Source organism: Plutella xylostella, chromosome 16, assembly GCF_932276165.1.
Source record: "Plutella xylostella chromosome 16, ilPluXylo3.1, whole genome shotgun sequence".
NCBI lineage: Eukaryota > Metazoa > Arthropoda > Insecta > Lepidoptera > Plutellidae > Plutella > Plutella xylostella.
Window position 1 is genome coordinate 2,593,217 of NC_063996.1, and position 22,514 is coordinate 2,615,730.

General features: G+C 37.1%; 2 protein-coding genes across 4 annotated transcripts in view; one reads left to right on the forward strand and one right to left on the reverse strand.

Moving 5' to 3' along the window:
- The window catches only part of LOC105387566 (protein I'm not dead yet), a 43,963-nt gene extending 24,660 nt beyond the window's left edge, over positions 1–19,303 (reverse strand). For both annotated transcript variants that reach the window (XM_048626603.1, XM_048626602.1), the window contains exon 1: positions 19,140–19,303. The gene's annotated coding sequence lies outside the window, so the exon portion shown is untranslated. The remainder of the gene's footprint in view (positions 1–19,139) is intronic.
- Positions 1–22,514, forward strand: part of LOC105394133 (GPI transamidase component PIG-S) — a 60,869-nt gene that overhangs the window by 2,460 nt on the left and 35,895 nt on the right. Inside the window, exon 1 of one of the 2 annotated variants that reach the window (XM_048626607.1) lies at positions 19,374–19,527. The exons of the other annotated variant lie outside the window; for it this stretch is intronic. Coding sequence (XP_048482564.1) covers positions 19,518–19,527 — 10 coding nt within the window. The 5' untranslated portion in view covers positions 19,374–19,517. Of the gene's footprint in view, positions 1–19,373; positions 19,528–22,514 lie in introns of those variants that run through there. 2 annotated transcript variants of the gene reach the window in all.

The following is a 22,514-nucleotide window of genomic DNA, read 5'->3' on the forward strand; positions in this document are numbered from 1 at the left end:
GAAAAACAACTGATTGGTCACACCTTTGTACCAAAAAGTGAGAGACCGTGTAGGATTGTCATAAAACCTTCACCATTCAACACCTATTCAAGCCATAAAAGACGTCATAGAGGAAACCGGAAACACAGTTAAAGGGGAAATCATAAATGCACGTCATGGATCCACTAAGACACCACTGTCAACCTGGTTTGTTAACCTAGAACCTGGGCCCAATAATAGTGAAGTAAAAAATATTAAATATATCTATCACACGAGTGTCAAAATAGAAGATCCAATACGGAAAAACACAATCCCCCAATGCAAGAGATGCCAACAATATGGTCACACCAAGAACTACTGTATGCGGCCATACAGGTGTGTTAAGTGTGCTGAAAGCCACAACACAGCGGACTGTCCTAAAAAGGACAGACAAGAACCAGCCAAGTGCGCCCTGTGCCTAGAAGATCATGCTGCCAACTACAGAGGATGCAGAGTTTTCAAAGAAATTGAGAAGAGGAAATTTGGCTCTAGACCAAACAACAAATCAGCCAAGCCAAACCAACAAGAAAGTAAGAACCCCGAGGAACCAAAATCAGGCACATACGAATACACACCAAATCTGGGAAACAAAACGTATGCCCAAGCTACAGCGGGAGTAACAGGCAGCCTTGAAACAATACTTTCAGAACAAACAAAGAAACTAGATCGCCTTATTGATCACATGAGTACCTTAATGGGACTCTTGACAACCATCGTGAACAAGTTAGTCAAATAATATGGCCCTACGAGTTGCAACTTGGAATGTGAACGGACTGATTGGTAAAAAACAAGAAGTTAAAATATTACTTAATATTCCAAAACTTGATATACTTCTTATATCTGAAGCTCACTTAACAGAAAAAACATCTTTTAATTTGGAGGGGTATAGTACCTATGCCACGTACCACCCTGATAACACCTCTCATGCAGGCACTGCAATTATTATAAAAAATACTCTTCAGCACCAATTACTCCCAGAGTATAGATCAACAAAAATTCAGGCAACTTCAATAATGATACATGATAAACAGAGTCTAATCACAATAACATCCATCTACTGCTCGCCAAAACAAAAGAGGAATCCGGAGACTACAGAGGAGGATTTCAATAGATTCTTCGAGTCACTTGGTCATAGATTTATTGTCGGAGGGGACTGGAATGCAAAGAATCTACAATGGGGATCACGCATCACCACAACACGAGGACGCAACTTAAAAAAGAGCATGGACTACCACAAGCTTAATGCCCTGACAACTTGTGAACCAACATACTGGCCCACTGACCCACAAAAACTCCCAGATCTGTTGGACTTCTTCATCTACAAAGGCGTGCAGACTCACTTTCTGTCAGTAGAAAGCTGCCATGACTCATCCTCGGATCATACACCAGTCATAGCGACTCTGAGCTATACCATTATTGAACGTCCCGTCAATCCGTACCTGTGCAACAATCACACAGATTGGGAAAACTTCAGGAGACATCTTAATGAAAACTTAAATCTTAAACTTTGTCTGAAAAGGTAAGATGATATAGATACTGCCACCGAACACATCATAACATCCATTCAAAGAGCAGCATGGGCAAGTACTCCATCCCAGAAGAAATCATCTAACAATAAATCACACTCCAATCTTCCGTTTATTGTAAAGGAGAAAGTTTTAGAAAAACGTAGACTTCGACGCATTTGGCAGAATAGCCGGCATCCAGCAGATAAACGGGAATACAACAAGTCAGCTGCAAGCCTCAAAAGGTTTCTTGTGGAAATTGAAAATGACACATTGCAACAGCGCTTAGAAAACTTGACAGCCAAAACTCCAGCTAAAGTTGAAAACTCCCTGTGGCAAACTGTCAAATCACGAAACAAACCACAACTGGCTCAACATCCCCTTAAAACGAATCGTGGCGAGTGGGCTAAAACGGACCCCGAAAGAGCTGAAGCCTATGGCTTATTTCTAAGTGATGTGTTCCAACCGAACAGCAGCATGGGAACAGAGACATTAGATGAAGAAGTTAGAAAGTTTCTTGAATCTGACCTACAACTCAGTCTACCCTTACAACACTGCACACCGACAGAGGTCCGGAATACAATAAAACTATTGGAACTAAAAAAGGCACCAGGATTTGATCTAATAACAGCAGAGATACTGAAACAACTTCCTAAAAAGGCAATAGTATTCATAACCACACTGTTCAATGCTATATTGAGAATGTCATACTTTCCTCGTGTATGGAAAGTTTCCCAGATAAAAATGGTACCTAAACCTGGGAAGCCTCCGCATCTGACTTCCTCGTACCGGCCAATCAGCTTGCTACCAGTGCTATCGAAAGTACTAGAAAAAATAATCAGTGCTCGATTAAATCAAAGCCTAAAAGACGCCAGTACTATCCCTGACCACCAGTTTGGGTTTAGAAAAAACCATGCCACTGTTGAACAAGTACACAGGGTCTGCGAACACATTAGGGAAGCTCTGGAATGTAAGAAGTACTGCTCAGGAGTATTTTTGGACGTGCAACAAGCCTTTGACAAGGTATGGCATAATGGCCTGCTCTACAAGTTGAAAAAGTCACTGCCCCACAACTTGTACCTACTACTAAAGTCATATTTAGAACATCGCATATTTTATGTCAAGATTAATGACTCAGTCTCACAGTTCTACGAGATCAATGCAGGAGTTCCTCAGGGCTCAGTGCTGGGACCGTCGCTGTACCTACTCTATACTGCTGATGTGCCTGAATCAGAAAATGTGATGACCGCTACCTTCGCAGACGATACCGCTGTTCTTGCTTCCGATGAAAATCACAATCTGGCATCTGAAATGTTACAGAGCCATTTAGATAAAGTTAATAAATGGATGAGAGATTGGCGAATAAAGGCTAGCGCAACTAAGTCGAATCATGTCACATTTACCTTAAGGAAAAAAGACTGCCCTCCAGTGAAACTTGGAAATGAAGTGCTCCCCCATCAATCTACTGTAAAGTACCTGGGCTTCCACTTAGACAGGAAACAAACTTGGAAATGCCATATACAGAAGAAAAGAGACGAGCTAAATCAGAGATACCGATCACTGGAGTGGCTTATGGGTAGAAAATCCAGAGTATCACTTGAAAATAAATTGTTAATTTACAAAACAGTCCTGAAACCCGTGTGGACCTACGGTATTCAACTGTGGGGAACAGCAAGCCAAACAAATATTGAAATCCTACAAAGATTTCAAAACGGAGTACTCAAAGCCATTGTAAATGCACCCTGGTTCACCAGAATGGATGAGGTGCATGAATATTTGAAAATGCCTACCGTGAGAGAGGAGGTTGCAAAACTTACAAGAACCTACCGAGACAGGATTGTAAATCACCCAAACAAACTGGCCACAGACCTTACCAGTAATGTACCCACCAGAAGACTAAAAAGACATCTGGGATAACATAGACCAATAATACATTAGAAGGCAACCTGACAATGGGAGGGTATGCCTGCAAAGCCAATCATAAACCACGAAATAAACTGCTTATGGTTATATTAAACCGATTGCATGTTGGCAAACTAAATATGAAAAAAAAAAATATATAACAGAATTTTGGTGTCTTAGGCTTAAATAGTATACACAGAAATATATTTATTATATTTAAGGTTTGAGATTAGATTTACTAGTTACACAAGGTTATTAACATTAAACAATTCATTAAATAATTACATATGTTAAATAAAGCTATTGGCTCTTTATTCATGTGATTTTTTGTGTATGTGTGGGTGTGTGTGTGTGTGTGTGTGTGTGTGTGAAATGGTACTACTACTACTACATGATTGGCACACAGTTGTTAGTCAGTGAGAGGTTCAGATGCTAAAACAAATTGCATTCATTCCAAAACGTTACATTTTCTCGCATACTAAGTGGCGCCTCTATTGGAAACTATTATGAAACTTTTGATAGATAATGTATGCAGATGACAGGAGGAAATGTAAACTTTTTTAGTTTTTAAAAATAGCAAAATCTGTACTGGAGGGGCTGAAGTCTATTCAAATTTTCAGTGTTATGCAGAATACTCAACCGTAACTATAATTATTATAAAATCCATGCCAACAAAACACCTTGGACTGTTAATATGTCTTGACTGGAAACCTACCATGAAAAACAATGTGCAATATTAATTAATTGCATTCTTCATGTCATACAATATTTACAAGCCCATTAGTAGGTAGCAACTAGGAACTACAAACAAGTATTATAATACAACAACATAATATTAAAAATAGGTACTTATAGTATGTATGTACACATACTATACCTTATGACTTATGATATTAATATCACTCTTATGTGCTTGATAAAATTTATGGTTGGCCATTACAACTTGAGATATCTATGATAATATTACACACATAATTATGTACAATATGTGCATTAGCTACATATGGCGAGTTTTGCATCTTTTTTTATGTTATACAGGGTGATTGGAAAGTCGATGTATTCCTTTAAATGGGTTGTAGACGAAGGCGTTTATATATAAATATTGGGCAATTAATGATTATGATTAGTTGACTAAGGTGTCAACAACGCAAAACAATCAAAAAAGTATTAAAAAAATCGTTGGTTTTTGAAATATTTTGCTTTTAAACATAAATTTCGGCAAAATTATTAAAAAAATTAAAACTTAAATAACTCAGAAATGGTTGACTTTGGGATCATGCATTATGGGGTTCAATCGACTGGAAATGCCTTCGACTACAACCCATTTAAAGGAATACATCGACTTACCAATCACCCTGTATAACTTTGCTTTGCCTTAAAATGTTTGACAGTGAAGGACTCCTCCCCCTCACAATTTTTTCAAGTTACATCTTCTACTTCATCTTCCATAAAATACTAAACACTCTTGCCAAAGAGTTTATATGCACATTTATACGCATACATTATGTGTATTTTAGGTAGGTACCTCCCATAAACTGTCGCATTAGCAGGCGCCTTGTCTAATGCAATGAAACTGCTCTCAAACACGTTCCTTAGGCCTGGGTCTCCTATTTACGCCGTAGATTGCGTCCAGCGTCACGCCGTAGGCCGCGTCACGATGCTCATTATAGAAATGTACCGATGCGGTCTCCCTCACACGCCGACGTTGGTGCGTAGACATAGTGAGCATCGGGACGCGGCCTACGGCGTGACGCTGGACGCGATCTACGGCGCGTAATAGGAGACCCGGGCCTTATTGGACATCACGTGAATGACGTCATTGCTAAAGGATAGGTCATCAGCTCTTCAGGTAATAAAGCTGTAATTATCACTTTTAGTGGACACGACGATGAGTTTCAGTTTGACGTCATCAATCATAGATTAGTGGTCGCAAATCAGACGCACAGTATAATTTTGGGAGACTACAGGTGATACCTACACTTTATTATGCACTACTACACTAAGTACCGATAATAACCAACAGATGGCACTAGAAGCGTAAGAAACAGAACTTATGTATGGAAATCAAGGAATCTGTATGAAATCCTACATCGCGGTTTCAAAGTTTATTATTATTGATTCTGACTGCTCGAACTTTAACGTCATCCGGTACGCATCCCACTGGTGGCATTGCAGAGGCACTTGTGTTGACTAACGCTGCGAATCTGACGGAATACCTCAGTACGTCTAGTACAGGTTTGATAGATTGTCGAAAACTATAAAAGTTTACGTTTTCTCGCATACAAAGTGCGCCACTTTGCGTCTACGCCACTCTAGCGGAAACTAACATAAAACTTTTGACATATAATGTATGCAGGTGACAGAAGAAACCAAAACTTTTTTCGTTTACGTAAATTGCTTACCCCCCTACTAGAGGCCCTGTATAAATATTTGCAATGATGACTCTTTAATAATTTATTTATACTCTATCATCGACTCGCGTTGTAATAGCAAAGATGTAAAAACATGTTTGTTTATATTGGCTGGAAGTTACTGACGTTCTAATAGAATTATACATACGGATAAATATTCGATTTAATTATTATAGGTATCTTTTGCCTACGTTTTTAGTACGCATGTATGTACATATTAATTATATTCAAAGGTGTTATACTCTTATTAAATTTAAGTAGAGTACACATTTGTGTACTTCTACATAGTTTAATGTTACTAGGTAGTTAAGTATACCTACCTACTTACATCTGACAAAACTTAACACATTCAGTCACAAAACACTGTGCTATGCTTTTCTTTTCCTGCCACTACTGACAACGTCAGTCGGTCTTGTAAGCCTGACGGCGTACCACAATATACGACATCTTTTCCCAATATTACACCCCTCTAAGGCCCGGGTCTCCTATTTACTCCGTAGGTCGCGTCAAGTGTCACCGCCGTAGGCCGCGTCACAATGCTCATTATGTCTACGCGCCAACGTCGGCGTGTGAGGGAGACCGCATCAGTACATTTCTATAGTGAGCATCGTGACGCGGCCTACGGCGTGACGCTGGACGCGACCTGCGGCGCAAATAGGAGACCCAGGCCTAACCGTTACTTAAATTATTCTCATGAACTTATATGTATATTTTTTTAGATGTTTTATGAATTACGCCTATCTTTGGCTGTACTGGACTAGCTACTACGTTAGCTCAAAATACATAAAGTCTCAATATTATGATACCTTTTAATTCATAGGTAGATAAATAATTATTTGGTTTCGCATAAAGTCGTTATTATTGATAATGGAGTCGTTATGAAAGCATCCATCACAAGGAAACCGTCCGAAGTCCAAGGTGATCACAAATAGAAAGCTCGCAAAACAGATTTCCACCCACATACGATAGTTTTTATGAGAAAACGTACTTTTGCTGGTGCCACGGACCGCACAGGCGGAGCGGGCGATACAATAATTAATTTAACTGGGGACAAACCTTAGTGTAAGAGTATTAATTATTTGTTAACCACGGGCTCTATCGATCGATATGGAAATGGAAGGAGTTTTCTTATATATTTGTAATAAATAAATTACAAGATATTATTATGTAATTAACACACCGTAACATGAACATAAAATGCATCCAAGGAGACCTAAAAAGTGACGCATTGTTTACGAATCCTAGGTGCGTAGTCTACCAATACTAATATCAAATGCATCAGTTTTGTTCTTAAGTCTTGTAATATCCCGAAGCATTTAGAAATAGGTTCCCAATGTCCATAGGTGGAAGTGGGAAAGTAGACGAAGTAAGAAAGTAGACAATGTCTTTCAGTACGTCTAGTACAGGCTTTGCAATTTTTTGAAACTATAAAAGTTGACGTTTTCTTCTGTCATCTGCATACATTATGTGCCAAAAGTTGCATGATAGTTTCCGCTAGAGGCGCCACTTTGTATGCGAGAAAACGTAAATTTTATAGTTTCCGACAATCTAACAAACCTGGACTTGACCCTCAGAAGGAAATTTTCCACGATTTCCTATCACCCTCACGCGCGGTCCTCCTGACCCGGAGTCACGTTCCGTGACCTCTCTGACGCGCCGCCGCCGCCCACAAATAGAATGGGGGCGTGGCATCTACGTCAATTGACTGCAAGTATTTGTTACAATTTAATAGGCTTCAACTGTGGACAATAGCTGGCGAATATGATCTGGTTACGATATACGCATGGACTTTGCAAGGAAATTAAAGATACACACGCGAAAATTAAAGATGAACTTCAATATTTTAGTCAGCGTCATTAAGCTAGCCCTTTCCGTATTAGAGAGTAACTAGCTGCTCCCGCGAGCTTCGCTTCGCCTTTAAAAGTTTTCCTGTGGGAATTCCGGGATAAAAGTAGCCTATGTTCTTTCCTACGGTCTAGCTAGACCATATGTATACCAAATTTCATTCAAATCCGTTCAGTAGTTTTGTCGTGAAAGAGTAACAGACAGACAGACACAGTTACTTTCGCATTTATAATATTAGTAAGGATAAGGATTTGGTGCTTTTGTGACTGGAACTTTTTCATTGCGTGTGTGGTAGTGTGACTGGGCCGTAGTAGGTGCTCTCTTAATGTAATTCATAAAGCTGGAGCACAACTATAGTATTCGTATCCAACTAATACAAAAGTGGTCTCTTCAATCCTCCTTTGTACTATGGTACAAAGACTACTGTAAATGGTTAAGAGTCGAGACGGTGTCAAATGATATTGACCAGTTACAATTGAAGCTATCGTGTTGCGTTGGTTCGCTGATATAATTTATACCGTGTCTCGGGCTCTATATAGATATACAGGATGTTGCAAAAAAGGTATTAGAAAAGCGGGCCAGAGAACTCGTCATTCTGTACAACTTGGGTAGGATGTTGACTTCCGTTTGTCAAATCATATAAATACTGTGGTACTTATAGATTCGTCATCAAAGATAACACTAATTATAATACATGAAATCGAAAATTTACATAAGATGTAACAAATAATTGAAAAATAAAAATTCAGTCAGATTGTCTGGCAGATCCAAAGGTTTTCTGGCAGAGATTGCTTTTAGTAATATGACCGCCTTTGGTACCCTAATTTAAGTTACACCTTGTTAATTTTATTATTCTTCTTGATGGTACAAAAAAAGAATATTCTATCTATCTATCAGATTGCTATTCAATAAAAACTTCTCCCGCTGAGTTTACGTCTCTCTAAACATGTTCTTGTTGTCGTCACGTCTTTAGATTTTCACCAGAAATACACCAGTTATATAACACAGTGTCTGTTCGCTTCAGTCACATGTTGCTCTGAAATTATCACGACTACGCGAATCAAATATTTGGTATCCGGAACAATAGTTAACACCTTGTTTCCGTCCTTATGGGTTTGCTTTATTAAATTAGCCTTGTTATCAAGTTTTAGACTACGCAGGTCAATGCCTACCATTCTTGTCTAACCAAAAGTATGTAAAAAAATATTTTGTGTGTATAAATTAAAGTGAACATTGAAGTATGTACATAATGAAGTAACCGACATAGCTTTTAATATTTTTTTTACTATCGACTGTTGATGAACCGTTCAGAATCAGGCAATTTAGCTCCAATTTCTCCATAGTCGGTTAGATCGTAACCAGGGAAAGGTTGATCAGTTATACGTCATCTCCATATTAAGTTCTTGACAGATGTGTCAAATGTCAGTCAATAATCCCTGGTTATGCTCTAACCCGCTATAGTGAAATTGGCACTTAGTATCTGAGATTAAAAACTGACCTTAGTTGCTCCGCTCTTTTGATGCAGTAGGTCTTGAAACTCATTAAATTAATACAAGGCATGCACAAATGTACTCCATGAATGGTTTGATGGTTTCATGTCCCTTTCTAGGAAATCTTTAGATTATCCTCTTCCGAATCCGATTGCCGAAGCTGTATGATTTAACTCAACGAAAGACGAGTTCTTAGTTTGACTAGATAAAAAATGTATACCTCTCTGAAGTCAAGTCACTGCATTATGCTGAGCTGAGAGCTTTTTCCATTACATTTCTTATCATACACTCCCTGGCAATGAAAAAGTTCCACTTACAAAATGCCGACATCTAATGACCCCAATTTTTTCAAACATTTTATTCTAAATTTCAACAAAATATTACCGTTTTTAGTTGGCAATGGCAATATTCTGATGCTCTGTTAAATGTACATTCTTCAATGTTGCAGAAGGCGTCTTCAAGCTAGCCTTTTACGTTTAGGAGTAATTTGGTGATTTTCTCAGTGGAACCTTTTCATTGCCCGGGACTGCCCGGGAGTTTAATTGCCTGTACACTAAACTAGCCTAGTATAATTTTATTTGTTTTCTTGTGTATGACATAAAATCTTTAGAATTTTTGGTAAATTACTGTGGAAAAGAAATAAAGGTGATATCTATGTATCTATCTAATAGGACTTTACGTTTAAACGCTTCGAGTAAATAAATCTATTATAGTCTCGACTAAGCTCCTATCTGCAATTCTGCATACATCTGTTTCCCATGTTTCTCTCATTACTTCGATACTGTAACATCCTTGTAATGACATGAACTATGCAGGTTTGTAACAGCTCAGATAACACTAACAATGCAGGTTGCAGACACAAACTAAGCACAATTATGCTAAGTACTTAACTAAGTTACTTATCTGTATCACTGAGTAAGGTTTTCCCATATTATAATAAAATAATAATAAATACTAGCTTAATCTAATTAACGGCTGACGAATTATGTGTTATATTATGTAAAAAAAATAACGTTAACATAATGTTAAACCCAAGATTAACCTGCAGGAGTTTTTCGTTAAAAATCAGTTTACAATAAGTACAAGATGTATAATCATGAACCGTATTATTTATCAGAGGGGAATAACTTAGTAAACTAACAACGAAATTCCTCGATTATTTGTTGATTTCTCTATGGTAAATTAGATTTTAGGTTATAATTTTGATCTACTACTATTCCTACGCGTTTTGGAAGTGCTATATTCCATTCCACGGGGAAAGACTGACAGAACCCTTATTACGTTCGAATAAGGGTAGTTTTTGTTCCCAATGGAATGGGATATAGTGAATAATTTCTTCCAGCCTTTCTTTCTCACAATAATCGTTAACTTTCAAAGCAATATAGACCTCTATGAATATGCAAATCTGGCCATGACAGTACACCACACCCCGCACAATGCCAAGGCTAACAAGATTACAATAATGGTCAAGATGTGCATTCACATTCATATACAAAACACGTACAAATTACACAATTGCCGGCATAAAGCAAGTGGTTATTATAAGTACACGATACTTTGTTAGGAAGTACAACGTAAAGTAGGGTTTCTTTCTGAAATATTGTTTGCATAATATGACACGCTGTAAGCTGGTAATTAAGTTATTAGCTGCAGGTATATTTTGACTTACTAATGTTGTAAGTCAAATACGCTGAAGCCCAATAGCATCGTTTGCAAGGTCCACAAGGCGAAACCCTTACGTAGGACGGTGACCGGTGACAGTGTTTTACTAGTCTTCATTTAGCTATGTTATACTTAGGCCCTGTTTCACAATGTCTGGTTAGTGGCTACCTGTGATAAAATACATGCTGTCACTGTCAAAAAAATAATAACAGAGAGTGACAGCATGTATTTTATCTCACACGTAGTCACTAACCAGACATTGTGAAACAGGGCCTTAGGGTGGGTTGCACCATTTAACTTTAACTATTACAAACGTCAAATCTCTTGAAGATTGATCTCTCTCGTCAAGGGATTAGACGTTTGTAATAGTTAAAGTTAAATGGTGCAACCCACCCTTAATTACATATAGGTACTTCATAAAAAAAATAGCTATTTACTGTGAGTACCTGCATAATTTTACTGTCACTTATCTTGAATGGAGTGTCGTATGGACAGCTCCATAGTAGCAATAGGTACAAACTTACACTTCTGCTGTACCTTGTGAAACTCACAAACCGTCTATGCATTCATGCAAACATACATTAACGGTTTGTGACAAGGTATAGAAATGTGTATAGCTACTTCTGAAGCCGACCGTACATTATCGTCTGGTGGACCTTTGCGATAAGCGTTACTTAAACTGGGGGGGTCACTTTCTAAGTAGAAGAACGAACGAACAAGAATTGTCACTAAATCGGCACGCCAATACAACGAGATAGTTTCCTACTGGGCGTCTAGTACGGGTTTTGCAATTTACGTAAACGAAAATAGTTTTGGTTTTCTTCTGTCACCTGCATACGTTATATCAGTCAAAAGTTTCATGATAGTTTCCGCTAGAGGAGACTTTGTATGCGAGAAAACTGAAACTTTTATAGTTTTCGTCAATCTATCAAACCTGTACTAGACCTACTGGTTATCGCTGCAGTTTTGTTTTTCCGCAGCTTCGGAGCGCGTGTATTCAGCGTTTCGATTTAGAGAGTGGCCCCGTTTAGCGTTTGTTTCTAGTAACTTACTATTATAAATAAATAAAATAAATAAATATGTGGGGACATCTCACACACGGCCATCCGACCCCAAGCTAGGCAGAACCTGTGTTATGGGTGTCGGACAGCTGATATATCTACACAAATACATAGATAGATAGATACTAAATATAAATATTAACACCCAAGACCCGAGTACAAATATCTGTCTTTTAACAAATATCTGCCCCAGCCGGGAATCGAACCCGGGACCTTCGGCTCAGTAGTCAGGGCACTAACCACTACGCCATTCGGTCGTCCGGATTATATTATGTACTTTACTTATATCGTGTTTCTAAACTGGACGTGGTGGCTGGTAATGGCGGCACAACATACAGCATGGTATGGTTTTAAACAAACGGTTAATGGCCCCGGTGTATGCACTTCAGCAAAGACGATAGGATATTAAGTCCAGACATAAAACGATGCGTCCATGGAGGGCAGGTAGCAGATTTTGGTATTTTCCCAATATCTTGGGGTAGCGTAGTAGAATAGAATAGAATAAAAATTTATTTCAGACCACGTCCATAAAACATTGTAGTAAACAAGCATAAAATATTAATAATTAAACACAATATTATCCACTACTTTTCTAAACGTTTGCATGAAACGTGCATCATAAATAGAATAAATTATAATGCGTTTATATCTTGCGCAACGTGGCGTAAGGTGCAAATGGCTGAAACCTAATAAGGAAATAGCGGCGCCAAGGCAGATCTAGCCATTTTGCTATGATTACGAAAGTATCTAATCTTATCCACCCGCAATTTTTTATATGCAAAACGATACATATTTAAGTAAGATTTACTTAATTTTGTTCGGATGCGTTTTGAAATAAGTTTTTTGTTTAAATATTTCTGTACTATCTATGAAAATAATTTATAATACAAGGGCGGTAACATATTTTTTGTCAATTTCTATTTTCAGTTTAGCATTGATCCACTTCTGGGAAAGTATATAAATAAAATAAATGATATTTCGCGACGCTAAGTGTGTCTCGGTCATTTATGTTTATTTTTGTCGGTAGAAAAATGCACGTTTTTTCTCAACATTCATAAAAATCAAATGGTTTTAGAGCTAGGGAACATCAACGAACGGAAATTAATAAAAAAAACACACACACACGCACTCACGCCTTGTACTAATACTCCCTTGCGGGGTAGGCAGAGGTGCATTGCTGCACCCACTTTTCGCCAGAGTGTTATGTTAGTCCCAATGTAATAGGGGGCGGGCCTTTTACGGGCACATCCAAGACCTGAGAACAAATATCTGTGTTTAAACAAATATCTGCCCCAGCCGGGAATCGAACCCGCGACCATCGGCTCAGTCGTCAGGGTCACTAACCACTACGCCATTCGGTCGTCGGAAATTAATAAAAAAATATGTTTTCGTAGAGCCGTGGTTTGCGCAAGCAATGCTTTGAAACTTTGGAAAAACTAAACTGCAGGACTGTAGACTGCAGTGCGAATCGGTTCAGCCGTTCGTTTGGGAGATTACCACAGACAGATATACACACACAGACATGTTCAAGTTGAACATCCATCTGTTTCCGTCGGGGGTTAACCTTATAGTTATTTATTGATAAAATACCACACTATAAGATTAAAATTATTATCAAGTCCAGTATGTCAATTTACCACATTACAAAGCTATCTATTCTCTCCGCTCCTCGTGTGTGGTATCTATAATTTGTCAATTTAGTGCATAAACATAATTAATTGGTACTTATCTAGAAGCGACTAGGTCACAGATACAGTGCTATTGAAATTGAGACTATTAATATAATGAACGTCCACTTTGAAGCTATTACATAGTTATTAGAACATAATTATAGCCCTGTTTCTCATTTGAGTTATCTGCAATAAGCATGAACTTAACTGGTACTCAACGACAGCCAACCATAGCGCTCCATTCCATACCTAAGTTCTGTTTAACTTCACGTTCTCGGGTGTGAAAGTGAATGTAAGGCTATTGCATAGTTATTAGAACACATTAAATGCAGATTAAATGGCATGCTGTGTCTTGTATATTCTCTTATCTCTGGTAAAAGTACGCTGCAAGGTCGCTGGGTGCACTTTTAGATAGCTTATTGATAAATTACTCTTACACTAAACGATATCTATCCGAAGGTGAAGAATAGGCATCCGATGATGATGTTATCAAACATGGAATACATATAACATGAACACTGCTTTCGATTATTGATTGTGACTTGGAGACTCTTCAGTTTTCAGTTGTACTCGAGTATAGTATTATCATTTTAGCACAAACGGCATTCACCCTTTAAGTACCTATAGTACTTGCATATTACATACTTGCACCTTATAATGTGTCTTTATTGATGATTTAAAAACTACACTCACGGGCAATGAAAAATTTCCACTTACTAAATGCCGACACCAAATAACCTAAATATTTTCAAAGATTTAATTTAAAATTTGAAAAAAAAAAACTGTTTTTATTTGTTAGTGTCCCTGATGCTCTGTTAAATGTACTTCAATGTTGCAGAAGGCGTCACTAGGTAGCCTTTTCGGTTTAGGAGTAATTTGGTGCTTTTCTCTGTGGAACATTTCATTGCCCGTGAGTGTATATGTAATTTTTCGGGTAAAAAAACGTTACATTTTTTTTTGCCTACTTCTTACAGCACGAAATTGGTTTTTATAGTGCTTCCATTCTAGGCGCATATAAGCTGAAAGATTCATTTTGTGCAAATGTATGTGGTAAGACTCTTTGTCTTCGCTTACGTTTCTTTGTTCTTAATTTGTATGAATCACTAGAACCAGGAGACAATGTACTAATTTGCTTGGTACATAAATATGTTTTATTGTTTTTCGCTTATTCAAGGAATAGTTACACGAAATTCAATATTCCTGTCAACTTTGTTATAAAAATATGCATATGTATTCAATTTAATAATTTACTTATAATAATACACCTACACAATGTAAAATCTATATTCAATTCGATTTATTGCATAAAAACCGGTTAGCGTTTCCTAGTGTTTAGTAGCATCAATTATATTCAGTGCTTTTTACAATAAAATGTATTTAAATCTGTATATTTTTAATAGTTTTGTAAAAAAAAACTTAATCAAACGATTACGAGTCGTTTTCATGAATTGTGTAACCGACATTATGTGTCCCTAATGTAATAAGGTTCCAGTTCCAGTGACTTGCAAATGAGGTCAGGATGGAGGTTCTAAACCCAGGCTTAGGTCGGATGCATATAGGATTCTAATGTAGAAGCCATTTTGTATAAGCTTACATGGCTATAAAAAAATAACACGATAAGGCCTATTATTTATTCATTTATTTCAAAGTATTAGGAAAACTTAACTAATTTTAATTTTATTTATACAGGTAACAAATAAATTATACAGGTAAAAATATACAGGTAATAAATTTATACAGGTAAAAAATAAATTATGTTAAACAAGTTTCCACCTCTAGGTAAATAAATTAGGTTATTATACTTATTCAACTTTAAATTGTAATAAGTTATATATACTATTATAATAATGTTGTTTGTTTTATCAATAAAGTTATGTATTGTATATGTTCACAGCATAAACTCTGCAAATCAAGATATAGGTCTTAAGATACTTGGTCATTTCATAGAAGGAATTATTATCATTCAAGAAATGGCTCTTGATAGTCTTGAAGCTTCACATAATGCTATCACAATGGCGTCAGCCGCGGCCGGTCACGCGATGTTATCCAACGATGTTTTAACACGAAATTGATGGATTGTCCGTGCAAAAGAAACGTCTCGACAAATAACACCCCACTTCTACACTGAGCTCTTGTTTTGAGTTAGTTCGGTGAGAAGATTTGTGACTTTATTAAACCACTAGCTGTTCCCGCGCGCTTCGCTTCGCCTTAAAAGTTTTCCCGTGGGAATTCCGGGATAAAAAGTAGCCTATGTTCTTTCTCAGGGTCTAGACCATATGTATACCAAATTTCATTCAAATCCGTTCAGTAGTTTTGGCGTGAAAGAGTAACAGACAGACAGACAGACAGAAAGACAGACAGACACAGTTACTTTCACATTTATAATATTAGTTAGGATTGTACCAATGAATAAAGTCATTAGGTTGAACTTAAATGTTTTGACAATAAACATAAAGTGGAAACTTTTTGCTTTGATTTTGTATAATTATGATCCACCATCTAGTTCGTAAATCGTTCATCTAACATATTGTTATCTAACTTACGGATCCGCTCATCCCCACTTACAAGATTTGAATTGTGTAATGCGTCTTTGTTTTTAGGGAATACAGTATTTTAAGAGTTTTAAGTAATTTCAGGACTATTTATTTTTAAGTCCCAATGGAAAAAGAGAGGTGGGATGGTGTTTGAATTTTTGTGAAGTACTTTATACACAAACGAGAGGATAAATAAAATACATTGACTCTAGATTTGCAGCGAATAAGGGTAATGTTGTACTTTTATCATAACGAAAATACGGTGCGTGATTAAAAAAGTAGAGTCACAGATGTCCAGATTCCTACTTGAGAATGCCAAGTCTGTAGAGCTTAATTACTTAATCACTTTACTAAGATTTATTCAAGTGAGAAACTGCGCCTAAATTATACGTATATTTATCATTCGTCTCTTGGACCATTTTAATAAGTCTGTCAACTATCCACATAAGATAAAAACTATCAACACTCGGACATTTGATGTTAGTTTAGTGTTTAACTATGTAAATAGATTTATCTCATTTCCAACTCATGTATGCCTGCAATGGCGTCATTTTATGACACGATGCGTATTAAATTCAAGTTCCTCTACTAAAGAGTTTACTTCCAGATAGGTGTTTACTGAATTTACATAATAACACGCATTGTTTGTTTCGAAGTCATCATAATTAGCCCTAAAAGATAATCATTTAGATAAACTGTCATTTTGTTGGATTCCTACATTGTTTGAAGGTAATTTTATCTTTCACTTCCTAACTTTGACAACAGTATAACTTGATCTCCTTCCACCTATTTTATTTTTGTCTCTCTGACGTATCCTTTTACCAATATAGGATAATCTTGTCTCTATGTGACCTACTTATGGCGCCCTTCCGTCTTGTGTGCTGCATGTAGCTACCACTTGCTATTTTATGGTTTCCTAGTACTTTATTGGTGGTGATTTCATTTGCATACTAATTTAAGAGCTTAACGGTAATTCTTGATTAGTTAAGTGCATGATTTTATAGTGGAATATAGAATCTCTCTTTGAGAATTATATCTTTGTGAAAATATACATGGTGCTGTATTTAATAATAGTATATAATTTTTAAATACTTTATTGCACAATAATAAATATGTGCATAGGCGAACTTAATGCTAACAGCATTCTCTTCCAGCTAACCTTGGGTGTTGTGGAGAAAGTTATATAGTATAGTATATAGTGGTATAGTATAGTATGTATAATTAATTATGATTGAAGACTGAATTGAATACGAGGGCATTGAACCAACAACTGAATTGTCACTGGCTCATTAACAAAATATTTAAAATAAATACATCACAGCTACAACATTGGTACAGTGATGTAACAAAAAGTAATTCGTACCTATAGGAATAAATTATAGACTGTATTAAACATGGTGCTGTTTGTGCCTGAAGACTGGATGAGGCAGATCGAGGACAGAGTCTTGCCACAGGGCTGATCTAGCAGAGCCCCTGTTGTACTACTCATAGACAATAACATTGCCGATGACATACGGAAAATATACTACAAAATTTTATCATACATAATATTTTCTAGATTAATCTCAAATGACGTTGGTAAGGTTTGCGACAATACAACTTCCTAAATTGCAATTTTTTAATGTGATACGGTAGTACGTCTGTTACGTATGTACGATTCTTTTAAAGCTTCCAGCTTATTGTTGGAATAATCTGTCTATTTTTAAAACGCTCTTGAAATTCAGACACTGAACTTCCAATGTCCACCTTTTGGCATTCTGACAAGTGGGGAAAATCATAATATAAATTTGTATAAGTATCTCTAAAAATGTAAAGAATTTACTTGGTTATAAAAAGTGAATAGCTCCTTCTGGTTTTGTTCTAACTTTATATTTCATTCATGTCTTCTAAACAGTAAAATGGTCCCAATATGATTTTTTTTTTGCAAAATCACAGTTCTCGCACCTGGTTCATATGAATGAACACACAAGCATCATGTGCTCCTAAACTGATAAACCAAATCCTTCGTTAGCTTTTCTTTTCAGAGGAGACTTGATAGTCTAAGCTCTTAGGTGTTTTTCATCAAAATTTGTACACCCGATTTACCTACAAGCCCTCTTTTCTTTTAACTTCAGTTTCAACTAATTTTATAGACTTTTCAGTCTTAAAAACTTGTAAAAGTACCCGAGTATGTATATTATTTTGACCCCAGAACTCACTTAACAAGTGACTGACGTAAACTTCGAATATTTTTCAATTGTCAACCTCTGATACAGTGTTAATTGTATGCTAAACGGATTGTATATCATTTGCATTAGGTCTATTAGAGACTTTGTTGCCTGTTTTTATTCGCCTGTTGCTTCACTTACTAGTTAAAGAGCCCCTCCTTATCCGAACGGAGTACTTAGGGGTTTGTAAAAATTTACGTTTATCAGAAAATTGTATATTTATACGATGAATAAAAATATTTGACTTTGACTTTGAAGTTACTTGTTTCATGAAAAATAGTATTTTTTATTGCTTTATTGTATAAGTAGAGGTTATCCATGTATTTGCCTTATTTTTATTGTGAATATCATAAAACTGAAACTGAAGCTTTATTTATTAAATATCGTCAGTTTTCGTTAGTAAACGTAGGTACTTATACGTAAAGTGTTAATGCTTAAAGTAATATTCCAATGCAAATTCAGTATTGCCTTATTTGTTTGTTAATTATATCCCTGTGAAGGCTAGCAAGCAACTGCAAAATTTATCGGTTTCTTCATAAATCAGTTTTTGTCGCATGTTTTAAACTTTGCTTTGCGAAGTATGCAAACCACTTCGCTATGACATTCAAGGGACTGTAATTATACTTGTAATGAGAGTCGAGGACTGCCTTTTCACATTAGTACAAGGTACTTACTTCAGTTTCCTTTGTATTATGATTTATTACTGATTTGTCTTGGTTAACTTTCTGCATATTGATACAAAAAAGTCCCAATAATCCTGCTGCGAGACTATTTTATATTCTATTTTCTTTTTCAGTTATCTTAATTTCTACAAAGAAAACTCTAAACACTCACCTCTTCTGCGTCAAATAAATCCTGTGCTTTTGATATCACTTCGCGTACAGCTCCGAAAATAACACAACACAACTATGTTTGTAAATGCCGTTTTCACTGCGTGCGTCGCGGGAGACGGTGGGACGTGCTTCCTCCTCGACGTCCCGAGACCGACTGACCAAGACTGACTGACCTGATGCAAGGATCTGGCTTGAGTTGTAGTTTCCCTAGTGCGGCGCCTATAGCGTCGGTGGAGACACGCCTTCCCTTCCAACAGCTATTCGATTAAGATTCTCGTGGATAGGAATCTGTTGAGGCCTATCGCGAAGTCAATACATTTGAATCCGAAAATCGTTGTGAAAACAAGTTCGCGATAGGTGCACTGGTTCGCCCTTCGAAATGGTCTCAGGTGTGTGTCTTATCTGTGTTATGTTTGTGATTTGAAAGAAAAAATTCTTGCTGTGTTTTTAACAGTTTTAACCGGCTCGTAGCGCCTTGCTGTCTTGCTGTACTGCTCGCCACATGTTATGATAATGCACTATTGCCACCAGTTTTCGTAAAGTTATTGGAAATATAACTAGCGAATATTAAATAAGTATAGTTAATTATTAATCTGTGGGCAGATTAATAATTAACGGATAAGTACAAGAAATATTTTTAATGCTTTTTTTAATTTAAAATAACACGGGTTTACAATAAACTAGAAGTCAAATATATACGAATCATGAATGTCAAGAAAAACATTAATTTTGCTGCTATACGCTACCTCATTTAACTTGTAGACTATCGTTTCAGAAACCGGCACCGGCATGCATATTGCATTCATTACGGAACTAGGTGCTAGGTAGCTTGTTATAGGTCACTCCATAGTGCTCCGCCTTGATTGCCTGGACTGGGGGGTCACTCTCTAAACTCTAAATCGACGAGCGAATGAACGAGAATTGTAACGCAATAATCGGCACGCTTTTTAGGATAGAGTCGGGGTTAGCGCTGCAGTTTTGTTTTTCCGAAGCTTCAGAGCACTGCGCAAAACACAGCTCTATCTAGAATCTAGTACACTCACGGGTAATGAAATAGTTCCACTCGCAGAATTCCGACACCAAACGACCACAATTTTTTCAAAGATCTAATAAAAACATAATCAAACTATTAGTGTTATTTATTGGTAATATCCGGATGCTCTGTTAAATGTAACTCCAATGTTGCAGAAAGCGTCATTAAGCTAGCATTTTCCGTTTAGGAGTAATTAGGTGTTTTTCTCAGTGGAACATTTTCATTGCCCGTGAGTGTACAGTGCCACAAACTTATCTGTTCCGGTGACAGCTCACATATATGCCTAATATTTCTTAATTCTATAAGATTTTAAGTTTACCCGTATTGTTAATTCGTTCTTGCGGTGTTAATAAATCCATCTAATCTTTAACAATATACATTTCATTAGTAAGTAATGAGATATGGATCAATTTATTTCGCTCTCACCGGAACAGATAAGTTTGTGGCACTGTAGTTGTATTTAGCGTGCCGATTCCGTGACAAGTCTCGTTCATTGATGTAGAGTGACCCCCTGGCAATGTGGTGGCGTACTGCGATAGCAGCACACATTTAATCAAATACGACACGACTTATTAGTGACGTACTTGACATTGGGTGCTGCATTCACGCATTGGTGCTACTTTCCAGGAAGCTAATTAATATTTAGAATGCCGCGTTTTTTTATTATAGATATAGTGACATTTATCAACGTCGATAACGAACCCGTGCAGCCGCAGCAGGGCCTAAATAGGGACCCTGTAGGACTCTGAAATGTGTCGATCGTTGTTATAATAACCCAACCGTGGCTTACAGTAACGTACGAAACGTTATCGGTCAACAGTTAAAACTGATTGGTATTTTCAATATACCTACTTTCTTTCAAGTTTTTGCATACTGTTTTTTTTTGCAAGTATGGTTCGTGCCAAATATTTGTTTACACTGCTCGCCCTTAGTTTAGATATTTTAGTCGTCTAGTAAATAGTAACAACCGCTTATACAATAGATAACATTATTATCTAATGCAGTTAGTAATTATTTGAAAAGTAAGCCCAGTTTTGCACTTGAGTTAGGGTGACTTGCATAACAAAGTTAAATAAAATTAAATAGTCCGTCTCTTGCTCTGACAGTATAATGTGAGAGCAAGAGGCCATAGATTTAATTTTGATTACCTTTTTTGTGCAAAACGCCCTTAACACGACGACGACTCTGCCTAGATTTTCGCGAATCTGAGTAGGTAGGTATTAGATTCTGCCTACTTTGACGTTTTCAGGTGTTGAACCGGTTGAATACTTATTAAAACATAGAGGTACATAGGTATACTATATTTTTATGACTATGTAAAATAGTTTATTTTGCCAAACTAACAATAGATGATATATTTATGATTACGATGAGTTTCAGTTTACTGCGTCGATTGGCCATGGTTCGCCGGCATATCAATGTTGTTGTTTACTCAATGGGGCCATTTACTAAACACGAGATTAGCTGTACAGTAGCTTTTGTGAAAAGGTGATTATGGGCTTAAGTAGCTACTTAATTGCAGTACAAATGTAGTAGACATAAGTATAAATAATGTGGATTTGTGTTTCTTGCAGTCCATGGTTTCTTGTACCTACATGCAATAGATAACTTCCGGTGTAAATTGGATTGTGGATGAGCAAATTATGTGCCTTTGTAATTTGATAATGCATTTCTTTACATAACTAGCATCGTATATTGCAGGCGATATCCATTTCTGAGGCATTTGTTCTGTCTGTCTGTTATCTAGCCCAGAAGAATTTCACGCAATTGGCACGCTTAATGCAACGAGATAGAGTCGTGGGTAACGCTGCAGTTTTGTTCTTTCAGGCCCGGGTCTCCTATTTACTCCGTAGGTCGCGTCAAGTGTCACCGCCGTAGGCCGCGTCACGATACTCACTACGTCTACGCGCCAACATCGGCGTGTGAGGGAGACCGCATCAGTACATTTCTATAGTGAGCATCGTGACGCGGCCCACGGCGCGACGCTGGACGCGACCTACAGCGAAAATAGGAGACCCAGGCCTCAGAGCTTCGGAGCGCTGTGCTAACCACGGCTCTATCTCGTTGTATTAAGCGTGCCGATAACGTGATAATTATCGTTTGTTCCTCTGATTTAGAGAGTGACCCCCCAGGAGGGCCACTCTATACTGACGAAAAATTAACGATCGAGAGCTGAGGGTCTAGTACAGGTTTGAAAGTTTTTCGAAAACTATAGAAGTTTACGTTTTCTCGCATACAAAGTGGCGCCTCTAGCGGAATGTATGATGAAACTTTTGATAGATAATGTATATGCAGATGACAGGAGAAAACGTAAACTTTTTTCGTTTTCGTAAATAGCAAAAC